The 19,937-nt window shown below is 41.0% G+C and overlaps 1 protein-coding gene across 1 annotated transcript in view; it reads right to left on the bottom strand.

Annotated features, from left to right (window-relative positions):
- Positions 1 to 19,687, bottom strand: part of LOC309593327 (cytosolic phospholipase A2 epsilon-like) — a gene marked incomplete at its 3' end in the record, with an annotated part of 38,632 nt that extends 18,945 nt beyond the window's left edge. The window contains exons 1-5 of the mRNA XM_082317691.1: positions 19,598 to 19,687; positions 19,174 to 19,260; positions 11,451 to 11,526; positions 1,293 to 1,429; positions 352 to 480 (exon numbers count right to left, since the gene is read on the bottom strand). Coding sequence (XP_082173817.1) covers positions 352 to 480; positions 1,293 to 1,429; positions 11,451 to 11,526; positions 19,174 to 19,260; positions 19,598 to 19,624 — 456 coding nt within the window. The 5' untranslated portion in view covers positions 19,625 to 19,687. The remainder of the gene's footprint in view (positions 1 to 351; positions 481 to 1,292; positions 1,430 to 11,450; positions 11,527 to 19,173; positions 19,261 to 19,597) is intronic.
- Positions 19,688 to 19,937: the final 250 nt, after the last annotated feature.

The raw sequence follows: 19,937 nt of genomic DNA, 5'->3' as shown, positions 1-19,937 counted from the left end.
ACAGGCCATTTCCCCATCCTTGTATTTTTTTCTTTCTGTAATCTTTGTGAGGATTAGATAAACTCTGTCATTTTCTGTCAGATTATTAAAAGTGTAAAGCTTCCCTAAAATTTCATCTGCTCTGGGGCTTGGGAATTTGGCTGTAGTCTGTGCCAGAGGAAACCTACAGGAATTTGAGATGGCTGTCTATTTTGTCCCCTGTGTGCAATTTTCAAGATTTTAATAAATTTCATTACATTTTTACCACCAAGCTGGTCCTGGTGGTAAAAGACAGAAGAGCCAGCACACCTCTTTAATCAGAAGGGAGAGAATGGATGTCAAGACGTAATAAATGTCTGACCGAGCTCTTACCTGTGGATTTAGTGGGAATGCTGTAAACACTCTTTCCCCAAGGGGGATTTTAGCTACATCAAAAAGGACAATTGCATGGTCATCATCACGAATTATGTCGTCATCAGAAACAGTAATTTCCAGAATATTCTGGGAAAATAAATGAAAAATGTCCAATTTGTTAGTATGTGCTCAAGAAGTATGACATTCTGCAGCTCTTCCAGGTTCAGTGCCTGCTTTACAGAGAGGAAATAGAAAAGCATTGATGACAAAGTGTCACAAGGAAGAGTAAGAAAATGAGTGTAATCTCCTTTATAAGAAAGCTTCTAGTCTCGTTAATTAAGGCTGAACTGAGATTTCTCTTGGGTCACCTTTTATGCTTTTAAGTAACTCTCACCAAAAATGCAATCTGTTAAGAAGGAACATGGATAGCCAGAAGTCCTATATTGCCCTTTATCAGCAGGGGCAATAGAGGTCACTTCAGATCAGTAACCACCTTTCTATGTCCTTGCGCTTTCTACTTTCAGCCACCTGTTCATAGGTATTTGAGTGTAGTGTAATTATAAGCAGCAAACTGAGTAAAGATCTTAATCACACTAGAATTTAGCAGCTTCCTGGCATTAATAAGCCACTATTTCATGTCCTCTCAGGGAAAGATGTGTTTCTCTGTTATAGTGCTGCTTTATATTTTCATTTCATAGTTTCTCTGTGTTGTCATTCAGTCATTGGTCACATTAGCCTTCTCCAAGGAGGTCAGGCTCACATTACTGATGTATAAATAATAACTATCTGTTAGGAGAGAAGTGGAGTCCAGCAAAAGCCAAAATTGTTTTGCCCTAGCTTGCTAGGGGAATTTTAAGTAAACTAAGAAAGGCATCAGAAGACATGACATCCTCTTTGGGGATAAACTGAAAGAAGCTGCATAGAGATGGGGTGAAGGACAGAGTTTTTGGTTTGTGTACCTTGACTTGTTGCTGTATCCGGAAGTAGAAGGTTTCATTCCACACAGGATTTCTGCAGTTTTTGATGGTTTTGGTGTGGAATTTTTCATCTGAAGCAGTTGGCAACCAGAGGCTCACATAGCAATCAGATTGGCTTACTGTAGAAACATAGGCACAAAATATCTGGCAGTGGAAGCACAACACAAGAAGTGGAGGCATTGAAATTCTCTGTAGCTTGAACATGGATGGGAGATGGCCAGTTCTTTCTGATATACATCAGCCAAACCAGGAAGATAGAAATCACACAGCTGGATAAAATGAATTCGTTGTTTACCACAACACTATTTTTAATAAGCAGTGTATTCAAATAACTATGCACAATCCTACATATTTTAAAAAAATACAGTCCTAGCCAGTGGATAGAACAGTATGAATAGCCAGGAGTCTTATATTGCCCCTTATCAACATTGTTTCAGCTCTCTGCAAATTTGGCAGGAGGAGAAACAGCAACCAATGCAGCAGAGAGTAAGCCTCAGACCTTGAGAGAGATTGGACATAAATTGTCTCTGTGGCACTTTACTTTCATGAAAAATCTTAAAAGAATCAGGTTTGAGTCTGATTCAGATCATAAATGTTTGGCATACCTGGTCATTAATACTTCACAATGGAAAATTAATTATTCTAGCTACCTAGAGCATTGTCTCCTTGGTGGGATAGGAAGGGAGAGGCCTAGAGCAGTATGATTGCTTCTTCAGGAGGTCAATAGGTAGCTGGAGCCTTTTCCTGGTGTTTGCTGATGCCTGAAAGACCTGGAAGCTATTTCCTACTCCACATCTCTTCCCAGGAAAAATGAAGTGGCAGAAAGGATTTGGATCTTGTGGATGAAGGGAGTGAGCCTGCACTTACTATAAGGGATCATCTCCCATAGATCGTGAACCAAGCAAACACCAAAAAGATTCTCAGACCTTGGACAGGAACTTTTCCAGAGACATCTGGAAGGGCTGTTCCATCCTGTTGTGTAAACACAGGCTTTGGTGAGTAGCGAGGAGAAGGGAAGAAGTCTGGTCCCGTGGCAGTCAATAGAGATAACTACCTCATGAGCAGAGAGACGAACACTTACTATCTGTAAGCATGGTGCAGGTCTTGAGTTAGTTCCTCAAGGTTAAAAGAGAGTTCATCCTGGTGTCTTTTCTTAGGATATCAGATATATTGCTTTGGAATATTTTGCCTAAATATAAGGTGTTGCCTGAAATCCAGAGGCCCTGTGACTGGGACATCCCTGGAGGACGATGCCTGTTGGGCAGGGAGATTTCCAGGTAACTCTTCATGCTGAATCTGAAGGACTTTCTTGACACTGCCAGGAGTTTTCCCTCATGAAAGATATAAGTTACCTTTCTGTCTTTGGAATTATTTCCACAGAAAACATTTCAGTGTCTGAGATTTTTACATAATCGAAGTGACAGGATAATATATTGACTTTGGCAATTATCAGTGTAAGATTCAATTTACAACTTGCGGGAGGGCTGTGATTACTGATCTGTCTGATAACGGAAACATCTCCACTCACTGTGCTGTCTGATGGCCTGCTGAGCTGTGACATACTCATCCTGATAAGTGGTATCAGTGGCTCTGATATACAGTTTCTCAAGAGCACATAGCAAGCCTGTACAAAAGCCAAGAACCAAACATGGCTTCAGGCCATCTAGACCATCCCTCCTCTTATTAATGCACTTATCACGGCCAGTCTTGAGTGTTCTGAAAACATGAGTCCAGCGTTCCCAAAATTGCCAAAGTGGCTGAGGTGGGATATACTTCAGAAATGCTAAACTGATTTGAGACATAATTTCTCTCCTTTTTGATTTCTGGCCATCGTAGGGTGCAGGAAGGACACATTTCTATATTTTTGCTGTAGTTGCAAAGGCCAATTCTTTTCTTTTCCTTTCTTCTTCTTAATGAAAACCAAGATGCTCTATCCTTTTTTAAATTCCAGCTTTCAACCACACAGTGTATAAACCAAGACTTGGGATATAACTGAGAAAGCTGGCAGTGCTAAAACTCTGAGCTAAGCATGAATGAACAGCCACAGCATTTATGAATGTCTTTTTTTACTGTTTTATCTGGAATTTACTTATTTGCTGGAGTGTTTTCTTTGACAAAACATTTTCATGAGACTACTTTCTAAAATTATTTTTCCATATTTGTGTTGCTTTCATAGATATTTACTTAAAATAAGCTATTGACAATTCTTTGTCAAACGGATGAAGTACAGGCTAGATAAATGGACAGTGGGGTGGATTAAAAACTGGCTGAACTGCCAGGCTCAAAGGATTGTGATCAGCAGCACAAAGTCCAGCGGGAGCCCAGTCACTAGTCATGTACTCCAGGGGCTGGTACCGGGGCCAATGCTGTTTAACATCTTCTTTATTAACAATGTGGGTGATAGGACAGAATGCACCTTCAGCAAGTTTGCAGGTGATTGATAGAAAATTGGGAGGAGTGCTTGACACACCAGATGGCTGTGCTGCCATTCAGAGGGACCTGGACAGGCTAGAGAACTGGGCCAACATGAACTTCATGAAGTTCAGCAAGGGAAATGCAAAGTCCTGCACATGAGGAGGAATAGCCCCATGCACCAGGACAGGCTGGGGGCTGACCAGCTGGAAAGCAGCTCTGCAGAGAATGACCTGTGCATTTTGGTGGACACCAGGTTGAACATGAGACAGCAATGAGCCCTTGTGGCAAACGAGGCCAACAGCCTCCTGGGCTGCATTAGGAGGATTGTTGTTGCCAGCAGGTGGAGGGTGATCCTTCCTCTCTACTCAGCACTGGCAAGGCCACATTTCTGGGTTCCCCAATACAAGAGAGCTAAGGACGTACTGGAGTGAGTCTAGCAAAAGTCCACAAAGAAGATGGGGGGATTTGGAGCATCTGCCATATGGGGAGAGGCTCAAAGAGCTGGGACTCTTCAGTCTGGAGCAGAGAAGGCTCAGGGGGATCTTATCAATGTATGTAAATACCTGATTTGGGAGGGGGGGATGGAAATAATGAAGTCAGAGTCAGACTATTCTCAGTGGTGCCCAGCGAAAGGTAAGAGGCAATGGGCACAAACCAAAATACAAGACAACCCATTTAAACATAAGAAAAAACTTTTTTTTACCGTGAGGGTGGTCAAACACTGGCACAGGTAGCCCAGAGAGGTTGTGAAGTCTCTATCCTTGGAGATGTTCAAAACCCAACTGGACATGGCTCTGAGCAACCTTCTGTAGCTGACCCTGCTTTGAGCAGGGGGCTGGACTAAGCAGTCTCCAGAAGTGCCTTCACACCTCAGCCACTCTGTGTGATTCTGCAATATCAAGGCTAGCTGGTCACAGACAAATTACATATAATTGTTGGTAACTACTGAGTGCAAATTTGACCTTGAAGATGAGGTGAGATGAAACCACTAGGACAAAACACGTCCTCTTCCCACGGAGAAAGGGAACTATGCCATATGTGATTTTGCCACGATTCATCTACAGTCCCTACTGATGGAGAAAGGTTATTGTTTCCCATAAAATTCCTGAGATTTTCTAGATTTTCCTTGAATTGTACAGACAGTGTCAGTTATTCCCCATGCTGTAACTTAAACTGAGCTTATGTATTTCTGTAGAAGTGGCAGTTCACTTGAAGTCAGGCTAAGCTGTGAAGAAAATAGTGGGACAAATAAAAAATAACAGGATAGTTGGATATCTGATGAATACTATGAAGACTGATACCTTCATTATATGGGAGCACTTGAAATGACTAATCAGCTTTTTTTGCTCCCTCTTATCCCTGAAAAAGTGCACAAAAGAGCTGCTGAAAGTCTTCCAGTTTATTCATTGCTCCCTGGGAGCTAATACAAAAAATTATATTTGCATTTTCTTCATGCTCTAATTTTAATGCAATTGCTGGGTATCATTAGCAATTTCATGCCACGCCAGGCCCTTACCTCTGTGCGTGTGTTGCAACTTCATTCCCTGATGACATAATGTCACCCCATGTGGATGCTGAGACATCTGAACTCAGTCTCTTTGGAAGTCAAGCACTAAGTGACCCTGATATCCTTTCCCAATTTTTAACTTCTTCTGATTCAATTGCATTTGTATGTTGGTGGGAGTATTTCTCATCTCTGTCTTCAAGCTAAAGATGAGCTACAAATTCATGACTGAACTGAGAAGTTCAGAACTGCAGCCAGCTGTTTGCTGCTCTGTGAGAGTACAGTCCTGTGATATGTCCCTGAAATGAACCATCACGTGCTAAAATCATTCATCTCCATCACAAGTAAGAAGAAAATTACAGCACTGAAAACCGAAGCATGTAAGAAAAACTAGTCTCATAAGAACAATGAATGTAAACTATAAAATCCCATCTGTCCTGGCATTTCACAATGCCAAAAAGAAGAAATAATTTTCTCTTAGTGAATTCCTCTCCACCTGCACAGACAGGTTCCCCTTGAATCTGAGTTTACTGCAGTTCACCTAAAAGAAGGAGGAAAGCCACTCCCATTTCTCAATCATCGGGCATGGTCTCTAGGGACATTTTCCCTCATCAGCATAGTATGATGCAAACAATATTAAGAAGTTACCTCCAGCTGCTGTCTGTCTGAGAGCTGATTTGAACGGAACTCTGTCCTCTAAAGTATCCAGATGCAACACTCATCTGTAAGCGTAATATTACTCTCTGTAGCTTGCTTGTGGAAATAACAAAGGCTCATATATCTACTGTGCTTAATCAGTGATATCCGTTACCAGGAATTGACAGAGTCCCGCATGAATGAGCCTTCCACCCTGTCCAGCCATTTATGTCAAGGGGCAAAGTAGAATTTGCTCCCTGGAGCACAGACTTAGTGGGTGCAGTACTCCTGTGCCAATAGCACTGCTTGCATTATTGGGGCAGGACCATGAGTATCACCTGCACTAGGTGTATTCTCCCTAATTTGCTTGCATTTATTTTCTGTAGCAAAAATAACCCCTGATGTCTTTGGAGAACCACTCTGATTTGCAAAGACTCCAGGTGTATCACCCTAGAACTGACTCATTTCTTCCAAATGGATAAAAGAAGAGCTTCTACGAAATAATTTCATAAGCTGGGAGAAGAGAAAGGCTCTGAGCTCCTCTTTTATAAATATACAAGGTCTCTCTTCGTCCAAAGATGAAAAATGAAAGGAAGATCTGAAAACAAAAGGAAGGGTTGAAGGGAGCAGTGTGATTGTTCTGACCTCCCAGCTAAGACCAACAGGTTTCCTTCCACAGCTGAGACAGGTTCCACATGCATCTGATTTCTACAGTTAGAAAATATACCAGATAATCACAGTCACATTTCAGCCCCCCCAAGATTTCACGTTGTCCTACCTCAGCTCGGACAGCTGCATCACAGGGAAGTCCCTACTCACATTCTCTTGAACTGGCAGGACAACACCCAGCAGAGAAGCTTCTGTCTCCAGGAAGAAATCACCTGTCAGCCTAAAACTTACTCCAAGTAATTTCTTACTGGGACACACAGCTCAAATTCACCTCTGCAGTCCAGGCAGAATGTTGCAAACACTCAGCACCAGTGAGGCTGAATATGTCAAGCCAGACCTGACACCCCTCCTCTTCACCCCTGCTGCATTAATAAGCCTGAACATGCTCTCCACCAGCAAAGGTCAGCTCTTGGTATGTGGTATCAGCTGGTACCCACATAGGGTGCCACGGCTTCAGAGAGCAGCCTGTCACAGTGACCCCTTTACTCAGGTCTTCAGGGTTATGCAAGATCTGGTGGAGTCTGAGAGAGTCTCGCCTTTTCATGTTGTACTAAATCGTAGTGGGGAGGGCCACATCACTGCATATCTGTGTCACCGGTGTTGCCCAAGGACCTGGGAGAGGTCTGCTTCCACTCATGGTGCCTCAGGGCAATTCCCCTCGTGCCAAACGAGGCAGATCCCCTCAGTGATTGTCTGTTTGTCCACAGACAAACAGACAGGGGTAAGGGGTCAGCTCCGGCCTGTGGGCTTTAGGGGCTGCCATAAACCAGCAAGTAAACACTAATGATGGCAAAGGTGGGCCAGGCTGGGAGCTTGATGCAGCTCTGCGTGGCCACCCAATAACTCATTTAAGGTGAGCAGCTGGAAGGTGTTAGAGAGCCTGTGCCACCATGGTCCTCCTCTCCCATTGCCTGGCTCCTTTCCAGTCCTTTTGGGAAACAGAGTCACTGGAAGGCAAGTTAGCAGCAAGGAAAGGAGCTAATACACCATTTCCCCCACCACCTCATCCCGGCTAGATATTCCTCCTACACGTGGAGAATTCTCTAGCAGAAGTGACACCATTAATAGAGTCAGGAAACATGAGCTTTTGTAAAAGCATCTGGCACTAACCTCCAGCTGAGGAGGAGCAAATGAACACACCAATGACCAAAAAAGTAATTCTTTTACCCAAGGCTGTCTGCAGTCTCAGACTTGAGGAGGGGAATACCACTGCAAAGCAGGTGCCAGGCTGTAAGAGTGCCATAAACTTCACAGGAGTTGCTTCCTTTCTAGCATGCACACCACCTCCCCAGCCTAACAATATGAGCATTGGAGCCTGGTGATGACACTCAGCATCTGCAGGGCAGCAGGATGAGTGTAAGTGAGCTTATCTGGGTGCCTGCCTCTCTAGTGCCCACAGTGAGATCAGGGAGTGCCAGAAATGCGTGTTTGAGTCTGACTCGTGATTACAAATTGGCATAAAGGTCAGCTAAGAATACAGTGAAAACTAATTAGCTCAGATCTGTCAAGAGCATTTGCATAAGATAAGACAGAAACCAGTTGTATGAAGTATGAAGCAAATGTTGGAGCTGAACATTACCTAGGTATAGAGAAGCCTGCAAAAGTGGTGGAGCAACTGTAGGTATATGAAAAGGGATAATTGATCCATTGAGGAGGAGCAGGGTGCTTTCTTTTTGTTTTAATTTTTTTCTTTGTGTGAAAACAGATGCAATCATTGCCAAGCTCCACCAGCACATGTTGTCTACAGGCAAAGGTGTAACAGATTTCACGATAAGCTGGAACTCCATCCCAGGCTTGTGAAACGCACATCCCATGGATGTTGAGGTGCATGTTTAAAAAACACCCAGGATCAAGTCGGGTGCACATGATAGCGAGGAATGTTGGTGGAAGTATATATAAAGTGGCATTCTCTGAAGCCAGGATTTGGCAAGTAAGTCAAGGAAAAATACAAAAGCTGTAATGGCCAAAGGACCTGTGACTTACAACAAACTGAGAGAAAATCAGGAGCATGTTTTAGCCAAGTGGAGGTGAACAGAAACTCGAGCAAGCAGACAACTATGCGTGCTTAGAAAGATGGGAAGCCAGCATGCAGGCAGAAAAAGCAAGTCATAGAAGCTGCTGCACTTGGTTGAAAAGGTGGCTTGTTCCTGGATTTGATACTTGGAAGATGAAAATCTAGGGAAATCCGAAATATGTTATCACAAACATTGTTAGCCTTCCACTGATATCTCACAGTCAGATAGCAGCTGTATTAGCTGCTTATAAACAGTTTTCCAGGGAAAAAGATCTTATTGCTGAGACAAGGCTAGGTAAACATCATTTTCTAATTCTCATCAGCACACGTTAGAATGTGTAGCTGTTTTAGTTTTCCGACATTTCAAATACTTTCAAATGTTAAAAACATTAAGCTAAAAGGACATCAGTATCATTGCAAAATCAAGCACTTAAAAATTACAAGGTATCTTTTTGCATTGTACTGAAGTATTTAAATCACATGGTATCATACTATTTTTCCTGGGAGACTCCAGCTTCTTTGAGAGCACAGGCAGGCTGCTGCTCAGTCAACAAAGAGCTATTTAATATTTGTGTATCTTCCTTGTTCAACGGCATGCTGATTTACAGTGCTCCATTATGGTATGGCGTCCTTAAGAAACAGGCCCAGAGTCACAGCGTACCTGGGTAATTACCAATAGAAAGGAGAAAAAGACATCCTTTTCTTCACCTGCTGGTTCCCAAATCTTGCTTACTGGTAATTAACAAAAGAATCTGAAGATCCTTCTCACTGTTTCTAGGACTTACCTCGCATCTTAAATTAGGATCCCTCTACACATAATAAGAGATAACCCCTTTCAAAATGAGCACATCATCTAAGTAGACAAGAGAGAGAAAATGTGTGGGAGAAGATATTCTGTTATCCGTGTTTTATAGACAGGGCAACAGAGGCACAGAGTGTTTGAATGCCTAAACTTATACAAGTCTGTTGGCAGAGCTAAAAACTGAGCCCGTGCATCTTGATCCCTACTCGAGAGATGTACATTTTGGTGATAATGGGAATTTTCCAAGTGTCTGCATCTCATTATGCAAGACTTCTACTGAAATCCCACTGTCCTCAGGATGGGGGACAAGGTCATAACAGTAACACTATTTTCTGAGAACGCAGCATCATTTTACATTGTGCAATCCCTTTGCATAAGCCGGTGAATCATGGTTCTTATCTTGTCATTCAATTTCCATTCCATATCCAAAGCTGGTACTAAAAGAAATTAAATCAGCACTTCAAAGGAATGAAGGTGAGGTCTTGCACACATGTGCAGTGTTTCATGGCTGTGAAAAAGAATAGAAATTAATTTGACCTTCTTTGCTATCCTATGATAATTCTTCTGTTCTCTGCAGCCCAATATTACAGAACATGTGAACTGAACACTTCTCTCCATTTGGTTGGAAAATTGACAATATGGTGACATCCATGTTCTTGAAACACCAAAGTGAGTGAAATACAATGAGGTGGTGAGAAATTTTCTTTGTAGAATATTGTTCCATCAGGAGATGAAGATAAAAAAAAATGGTAGTGTTTGGGGTGAAAATGTTGCCATCTCTGAATTATCCATTGGAAGTCAAGTAGTGCTCACTTGGAGAACACAAGAAGGTATCCTGCCATGTCCTTAGCCTTCCTCAATGTCTGTGATGACTTGCTGCCTCGTGGAAAGATGGACCTTTAGAGCTGCCTGTCTGCTAGTGAGGAGTCTAGTCCAAAGTAGTTTTTTGAAGCAAAACCTGTTAGGGTTTCCAGGCCAAAGTAATCTGGAGCAGGGCTGCTGGTTTACTGGCAGCATAGAATCATTAGAATCATTTAGGTTGGAAAAGACCTTTAAGATCATCAAGTCCAACCGTTAGCATGGGGCACCTCATCTTATTTCTTTGGAAAAGTTGTGCCTGCCATAGATACTGTCTGAGTTTCTAACTTCAGGGAGTGTATCAAGACAAATCTGAGAGTCCATGACATGCGATGTACAGCCATTTCCTCTGACAACTTTAGTACCTGCACCAAAACTACCACATTTTGTAGTACCATAGCTAAAGTATTGACTCTTGTTCTGTGCAAACAGCAATTGTAAATGACTTTTCACTTTGATGGATCCTCTAGCTGTACTAAAAATATTAAAAACCGGGAAGACAGAGGAGTGAGGTAACACGTTATGTGAAATGTTGGGCAGTGGAGAGGCTGTGGTGTTAGTGAACTTCAGCGCAATCTCCCCGAAAGGAAAGAAAATGCACAGCGAAAGGAGGAAGAACGGTATCGTAAAGGGGTATGTAAAACTGTAGTTATTACCAACCTGCCAAGTTCATGAGGCACATGTAGGAATGGCAGGAGAAAATTCTCCAGAGAAAAACCTCTGCTAAAGTGGAGCACCAGATAAGGGCTGGCCAAATACCACATATTTTCAGAACACTTTGCATGTAAACAGTAACGTACCATGTACTACAGTCCCCAAAAGATTTCTGTTATATGTCTTTCAGTGGGGGGCAAGAGTTGGAAACATCCATAACAATGTGGCTGCTCAGGACATGTACACTATACACCTCACTGAACTTCTGAGATATGGTGAGGCTCTTTAGAGCAAAAAATTAAGAGTGACTGATGTGTAAAGATTTCAGCCCTGTATTCTATGTATTTGTTGTAGACATGGGATATAAATACTTGGGTATTAAAACTGGTGTTAGCATGTTTTCAAATCTCTGAAATAGCCAACTTGTCTGTGCTTTGCTGACTGAAGGAAGTCTTAAATTGGCTTTGAGTGTGATTTCTTAGCTGGTATCATTTCTGTGTTTTGCATTTGTGCAGTGTCTAGCACAAGCAGGGGCTGATCCAGTAATTTTAGAACTGAATAATGTCAGTAAGAAAATCTGGTACTTACAAAAATCTGCCTGATGAGCATTTCTCAACTTTATGATTCTTACAGTGAGCAGGGAGTAAGGTGACATTTCTTCCTGCTGAAAAAAATAACAAAAGGAGATGTGCTTTAAAGTTTGGGATATGTGTATTTATTGTAATGACAACCAAACACTGAAAGGAACCCAGGTTCTGCTGAAGCCATCTCTTCCAGTTGGCATCACAGCAAAAATACAATAGGCAACAAAATGCACTTTCTCCACAAACTTCATCAGTCCCTAAAGTCTGCAGTCACCTAAGCCTACAAACAGAAAGTATGGAAGATGATGAATAGGAAAGTGGAGACAGGAGGTAAATAAGCTACATTTCAGTTAGCCAGCTACATTAAATCATACACGCAATCATCAGCATCCAATACAACAACACAAAATTCAGTGAATCACAAATCAGAAATGCTCCAATTTTCGTTGGGAAAAAAAAAGGGGGGGATCTTTTTAGGTCTTCTCACTTGCTTTTAGAAGAATCATTTTCATGATGGAGAGGTGTCTAAGGATTAGTATTAGCACCTTAGCGAATGTCTCAGGCCACCAGAGCAATACACAGCTTTAGACAAACACTCCTATCTTGCTTTGTGGGAACAGAAGTTTTCCTTACCAAATGTGGTTATCTGATTGATAGACGTGGAGTAGTATAACAAAGTACATGGTTTTGACTACAATCCATCTCAAAGAAGGCTATCTCCAATTCCTTGTTGAAGATGCCAAGCCTGACCAACTGGGTCTGTAGAAGTTGTGCCAATGACCTATGCTTTAGGGATTTTACATCTTCAGAGAACATGTCCGGCAGCAGCAGCTAGAGCAACTAGGGTATCAGCAGAAAGATGCAGAAAATGGGCAAAGCTTACTATGACTGCAGCACAGATGGCTGCCTGGATTCCCTGACTGTGGGAACAGTTGTGGAAAATTTGTCAAAATAGCTGAAGTTTATAGCAAGGAAAGAGAGTTGTACCATGGTTGTACACAAGAGACTGAATGTAAAAGGGTGAATCAGCATGGGGGATGGCTACCTGTATCATAGTTTAGGAACAGAAGCAGAAGAAAAGGAGGAATTTCAGAAATTTCAGACTATATTGAGTAATAAATTCCCAAGCTGATGTATGATTACAATAGGAACAGGTCTTGTTAGATGGTTGGGCTAACACAGTAAGACTACAGTGAATGCCAGAGGACAAGGGTCTGCACAGGAAAGAAAATACTCTTTCAAAGTCTGTCAAATCCTGAGGGCTGGCTGCATACAAAGATGTTATCAGCAGATTCTGAATTAGCTATCTCCAGTAAGAGGGGAAGACATAAATAGTATAATATATATATTAAATATATATTAATTAATAAATATTAAATATAGAGTCGGGTTATGGAATAATAGTGATTTTTTTTAAGGATTTCTAAGTAAAGCATCAATAAAAACAAAAAGGTTATAGCATTAAAATGAGGTAGATTTTGGAATAGGGAAGTGTTAGTTTGCAGTTCTAATAACAAGGATCTGTGGAAATTATAAAATGACCAAACTAATTATGATGGCACTTTTTTTTTTCATTTGCAGAAAGATATTCAGCCAAGTAATACTGAAGGCACAGTATGTATTGGGTCAAGCAATAGGTGGCCACTTCAGTGATGTGGAGGCCTGATGGTAGTCACTGATATTCAAGAAGAGCTTAAGGAGGAGTTGAGATAATGGCAGAAGGCAAATAGATCAGTAATTCTTACTAAACTCACCTCACGAAACAACTACAAAAGACGGCCAAAGTAAGAAGCTGTTGTGAAAGCTAATGACCAAAAGTTTGAAAAGATTATCTGAAGTGAAAATGGAGGAGTGCTGGTGGAAGATGATAAATAATTAGGAGATGTTATCTATGTTCTGAGAAACTTCAATTAAAATAAAAGGGAGAAACTCTCGAGTGAAATAAGAGAAAGCACATTCACAGGTGCTGCTACTGTGACAAAAGTCAAAGACTGCTAAAAAGGTCAAAGTATAAGAAATCAGTGAGACAAGATAGTACATCAGCTGAAGTGTGTAAAGCATTGGACCACAGGGAATTCATCATGACAAAATTTAGCTTTAACCTCCCAAATAATTTCCATCTCTATGAGGATGAAAGGCATGAAGGTCATAAAAAGAATTTGCAAAAAGTTGCAGTAATTCTCAAGCTATGAAGTTATCCAATGAAATGGCAAGAATGAATTTTTTGAGAAAATGCTAGGTAATTTAAAGGCATATTAAATAAAAGTTAACCAGTGCCTAAAATAACCATAAACCTTTGCCCATGAGCTCAAGCTTATAACCAGGAATCGTAATGTCAGAATGTTTTCAGTAAGTTGACTAGTTAAAATGCTAATACTTTTTGCTGTGAGATAACAGATGCAGCACACCCAAACCAACAAGAGGGCTATTAAGTGCTAAACAAATGCATTCTATTTATCAGGCTACAAGGAGTAGATCTTGGCTTCTGGGTGGGTGTATTCCAAAACTAAATAGGAAATTAATCACTGTTGCTTAAAGTCGTATGTAGGGCACAGGATATTTTCTAGGGCTGTTTGTTCTAAACAGGGGAGGTAAGATCTCAGCACTATCAGAATCTGCGCTCAGCCATCTCCACACTACTGTTTCAACCATTATTGTTAGAACACTCCTTTTTCATCAGCAAGGAATAATTCTGTGTCTTCTTACCTCAACCTGTTTTGTTCTTAAAGAACAAACATTCATTGGGTTTGTCCATTTGTTTCTATACCTTTCTCAAAAATAATAATCAAATTAGAGAAATACATAAAAACTTCAGCAGACATATTTCAGGAGAAATAAAGGAAAGAGTTAAAGGAATTGCATTTAGTGTTGGTACTCTCTTAACCTTCTTTAATGGCACCAGTCCTTCAGACAGCATTTTGGAACATGTGTTTTTAAAGATTGTCAGAGATGTGTATGAACTACCATGACTTTTTAAGAAGTAAAATGACAGACACAAGCATGCGTTCTACAAAGACACGTTTACACCAAGCACTGGTTGTGTGCTCGTTCCTGAGCACCATTGCAGCAGACTAGAGGTTATGTGAAGAACGCATCACAAGAACCTCACACTTTACATGCAAATGAAGACAAACTGATAAGAGACTTAGAATATGGGAGGGCTATATTAAGAAGGAAAAAAACCAAAACAAAACAATAGAGCATACCCAGTGTTTCCATGAAGAACAGTAAGATACTACACAGATTAGATAGTGTCAAAGATCATGCAAGGGTTCAAGCACCTAATTTCACGTGGAATCAAGGTGAGAAAGTGGATATGGATGTTTGGTGCCACAGGAAGATGGCTTGCTGCAAAGAGCAGGAGTTTATTTAAATTTGAAGAGCTTGCCAAGGGAACAACAGGGTAGAGTACCCGATCAGCCATAATGTACAGATTAGAAATTTGATTGAATGAGAAGCAAGAATTATTTCTCACCTCCAGGAGGAGAGCTCTGAATAGGGGCTGTGTAAGACAAAAGCCAGTGACCTGTGCATGGAAACTCTGTGTACCATGAGAAAATCTCCCCGTATTGCCTGAGAAATCAGAGTCCTGTGAGACAGCAAGATACAGGCTATGTCAGCCAGAGCACACCCAGCATTCAGCCATGGAACAAAGACCACAAGAGAGAGAACGGGAAAAGAGACTCAAGGAATTAACAACAGAGGAAACAGCTAGTGATGTGAACCTGAGAGATGCATTCAGTAGGTGTGTTTGGTGGCAGAGAACATGCAGCCAGGCAAGTCATGGCTGAGCTTCCCTCAGCCTGAGCCTTCATGAGGTCAGCATGGTTCATTGGCAAAATCCCTTCTGGTATTAGCCTGCCCCCAAGAACAATGATTCCTTTAAATTTGAAGGAATAATGAAAATGCTAGTTTTATCTCCATATTCTCAACATTTTTACCAGTTAGAAAAGGGTTTTCACAGCACTCAGAACCAGTCTGTACTCTGAACCCCTCTCGCTTTCTCTTAACGATAGGTGATAGCCATATCACCCAAATCAAAGTCCTTCAGAAAAAAACCAATCTGTTCTAGAAAACATTTTTGTCCCCTCCTTAGGGCTTCAAAGGAGGAACAATATTCAGTGATCATCATCATCATAATAATTTGAGACACCAATGCCTTTGAAGAGAACTGCTAACTATTAAGCGAGCTATTAACTATACAGCAAATCTCTGAGACAAATGAAAAGGAGACTTATCCTCCTTAGAGAAGACAGTTAATGAAAAATTACTTCATGTAATACTTTTCTGATGGCTAAATGACAGACATGAAAACTACTCCAGAAAATTCAGAGAGCAAAGTAACATCATCTTATAACTGAAGCTAAAGTTCCTGGTGCCATTAATGGAAGTCATGCAACTAATTGTCTTTTCTCTCTAGTCATCATTTCATTGCAATAATACATTGAACAACACTAATAAACTAAAAAGCAAGTGTGTTGCTGCTGATGATTATCATTTGTGTTACATTTAAAAAAATTGTTAGTTCAGGGAGTTGGTAATGTAATCAACTATCCATGAGTGACTAGTTATCATTACAGCCATTTTCAGCACAAAACTTGCATCCCATATTAAGCCAGGAGCAACTCCTGATATCTAGAATAAAGGAAGTATTACCAAAATTTGAGAATCCACAGTACACAGATGAGCAAAACCTCTTGCAACCCCCTCTGACAAAGATAAATCTGTGTACCCTGAAACTCCGAACTTACCCATGCAATGACAGAGCAATGGTCACACTGAGCAGCCTTCCTTAAAGGCTCATTATTACCCCTGCAAAAGGTAACCTTCTTTCGGCTGGGGCTGCACGGCTAGAAGGCACGTCCCCTGGGTGATGGATAGGGGATCCCTCTCTGGAGGGTGCACCGGATAAAATTGAAGAAGGTGCCGCGAACCAACGCAGCCTAAGGGAAGGCCACCCTGACAGAAAAACCACTGGCCCTCCAAGTCATGGGGGTTGGGCAGGAGGCCAACTACCTCCTCCCGGAAAAAAAAAAAAAAAAAAAGTTGCAGAAACGACGAGCATCAACTCGGAGATGGAGAAAACCAGTAATGAAGTGAGGAGGAGGAGATGGAACTGGATCGGTCATGTCTTGAGGAAAAAACCAACAGAAGACTGCGCTGTGGCTCTTGGGACTCCAGAGCACGCAGCCGCAGACCGATTGAAGTGGAAGAACGATGTTCGCGCCTTGTGTGCCTCCTGGCACTGAGGGAATTCAGAGAGAAAAGGTAACCTTGCATGACACACTTGAATCGCAGATACTTTTTTTAAGAGGGAAGGGTGACAGGGCCCTTGGTAATGTCATGGCTTTTTCTCCTTTTGCGGCAAACCGTTAAGGAATGTGCATCACTTTACGTGTATCACTTACATAAATCAAAAACTGATTAAAATTCTCCTAGTTCTTCTCTGGTTTCTGATTTCATGTCTAGCAGAATACTTTGGTGAGCCTCCCTGCCCTATGTTAATACTACTAATCTTGAGCTGAGATTATGCTTCCTAGTTTCTTGCTCTTCGCATTACCGCATATAAGTTTCAGTGCAAGGAAAATACAATTGTTTTTTTTCATTTTGGAAATAGGAAATTATTCTGTATAAGATGATGCACTGACAAATAATATCCGGTGATAAATTTTCTAGATTTACTGTAATTGTGGGCTACCTTACTCACAACTATTTATGATCTTCCTTCAGCAGGTTTCGTCTTTGCCTTCTAGCACCTTACACATGAATACAGGAAACTGTCAACTTGGGACTCCCTGAAACAGGTAAAGAGATGCTCTCTTGATGCTCCTATCCATTTTAAAATATGAAGGAGGTTTCACAAGGTTGTTACATTTTCCTGAAATTTTAGCAGTGGGGCATATTTGGCATTGCACTGTAGGTAGGTAACACAGCTAAATTCCATGCGCAGCCCCTGGGCATGTCTTTCTAAACCCAATTCAGTAACTATTCAGTTTATCACACAGTTACGCAAAGTTTTCTCAAACTGAAGCAAGTTTGGGCAAATATTTGAGCATTAGCATTAAGGAAAGCTTTGCACCTGTTTACTTGTTCTGGGACTCCAGATCTGCTCTAAGCATGTTATCCTTTATAACACACTCTACTAATAATTATCCTCCTGTTGCAGATGGCAAGCTATGGCTTGCAAAAATCAAGGGAATTACTGAAAGCTGCCCAATGCTAGTAAGAGGCAGAAATTGGCCAGCTTGCACAAGTCTGTGCCTTTAATGCCAGTTTTCTGCCAAGCTTTATTACAGAGGAGAGAAGACATTCAAAAGCCAGGAGGCAAATAAAGAGTGTCTGAGAATGTCTTGGTTGTTAAACACCTGTGGATAGCAAACAGAACTTTTGGAGGTTCATTTGGTAAGAAGAAATTATGACAAAAGCAAGGAATTAAAGCTGTGGAAAGGGTCCCATAGCCTCTATATGTAGGGGTTTACAGCCACAGGATTTTTTTTTTTTATATTACTTTACATACATTCAAAAACATGTGCTGGATTCTAACAATCTTTATATACGTGTAACTACCTTAGTGGTAAAGAAGGGGTGGATGCTTTTAGCTATTGATATTCTAAACCAAAGCACAAATTCAGTATAAATACAGTAAATCATCACAAAAATGCTACAGAGATCGGGTCATTGCACTCCCCAATAGTTGCTTTTCCTGCTTTAGTACATTCCCTTGCTGAGTTTAGCACACATACACACAGAGCAAATTATGAACACCCAAACGCCATGTCAGTTTTGGTTATGCTACTTTGCCATTTACATCAAGTTTCACACCCCACTGATAGTTTGTCACCCTTTTTGTTCACTGATTTCCATCTGTAGGAGCTGCCAGAATGCTACTAACAAGAGATCAGTTTGATCAATCAATTTGATAAGGTTGTGACATACATAAGAAAAACAATGTGTTTAGTTTTCTGTTGATTTGGAAGTCTGGTTGCACAAACGAGAAATTAAACATACAAGTTTCCTATGAGCTATAGACACTTGAATCACACGCCATTTAAGATATCATCAAAAGTAAATGTTAGCTTTTTGTTTGAAGCCCCCCAGTTTTACTTTGAGGCAGCTTGACACAAAGTATAGTCAGCTGCAAGCTAATCGAGAGCAGAGACAAATACCATCACTGATACAGCTGGTACATGTTTGATGCAAATATATCTCTATCACAGGTCCTGCAAAGGTTGCTGGAGTTTTTCTTCTATTGTTGTGATGAGTTGCAGAGTGATCAAAGTGGGCATTTGTTCTGGAAACTGGCATTAATGACCAAAACCCAAAGGATCACTAACAACCATGCTCTGACTTTCCAACACTGGCAACATTCTCCATTCATGCTGGGCTAAAACTCCATTAAAGTAAATGGAGGTAGATGGCATTAAAAGAAGGCCAAAGTCAGTCCCATTTTAACAGTAAATTGCAAACATTTTTCCTAAGGAATTTCTCTAAGGAATAAAACTATGAAAATAACACATTGTGTAAATAGATAAAGGAATGGAATAAGAAAATAACGGAATGCAGATGTTTCACCTAAAGAAAATTTTCTTTCATGAAATGTTTGTATTTCTAAATAAGCATGTGAATCTTTAATAACCAAATTTGGGAAAAAAAAAAAAAAAGATCCTACCCTTCTCATAAAAATATTTATTTAGTCCCACCTATTTTTAGTTTGCTGAAGTTGGTACCTTAGCATCAACGTTGCTTGGGGCTACACAGTGCATCATCCATTTTCTTTCTTCATTTTCCAAGGGGCTTGATTTGCTGCTTGAATGCTGTTAAGGGAGGGAGAACAAGGGATGAAAAAAAGAGTAAAGACCAGTTTTTCTACTTATTTCAACTCTTCAATGTGGAATGGGCAATTCACACCTCCTCATTGTTTGTGATGGATAAGATGAACATGCAAGGAAAGTGGCAGCTGTTTCTGTGCTATATCTTTCCAATATTGACTCCAGGTGCTCATAGCTGCAAATAGCCAAGGAAGGACAATCTTGTTTTCTTGGAGATTTATGTCCTACAGGCAACAGTGGACTTGACCTGTTTATAGTCTGGGGACAAATCTGAATCAAATACTCAGAGACTCCTGTCAGGCTTGTTCTGTTTTCCACTTACCTGAGGGAAGGCAGAGGTTGATGCCATCAAGATCGCTGCTGCATTAAAAGCAGGTGCTGCAAATGGCACCTGAATATTAGGCTCCACAGTTGCCAGTGCCTCCTGAAACAAATTTACAGCCTTGAAGAGTGTCAGAAGTTGCTGAACAGGTGTTTTATTACATTGAGTCAGAGCTCCACCCCTTCATGATTTCTGAAACAGGAAAATTTCCCACACACATTACTTGTCCAAAGAGCATGTCTGTTGTAAGCTGTGAACATTCATATCTGCAGGTCTTGTGACTGAGCAGAGCATGCTGAGGGACCAAATCATTCCCACCTGGGGGCTCATGGAAATGTAA

The sequence above is a fragment of the Platalea leucorodia genome (assembly GCF_965183815.1).
Source record: "Platalea leucorodia genome assembly, chromosome: 7".
NCBI lineage: Eukaryota > Metazoa > Chordata > Aves > Pelecaniformes > Threskiornithidae > Platalea > Platalea leucorodia.
Note: the sequence above shows the minus strand (reverse complement) of the source record. Positions and strands in the feature narration are given on the sequence as shown.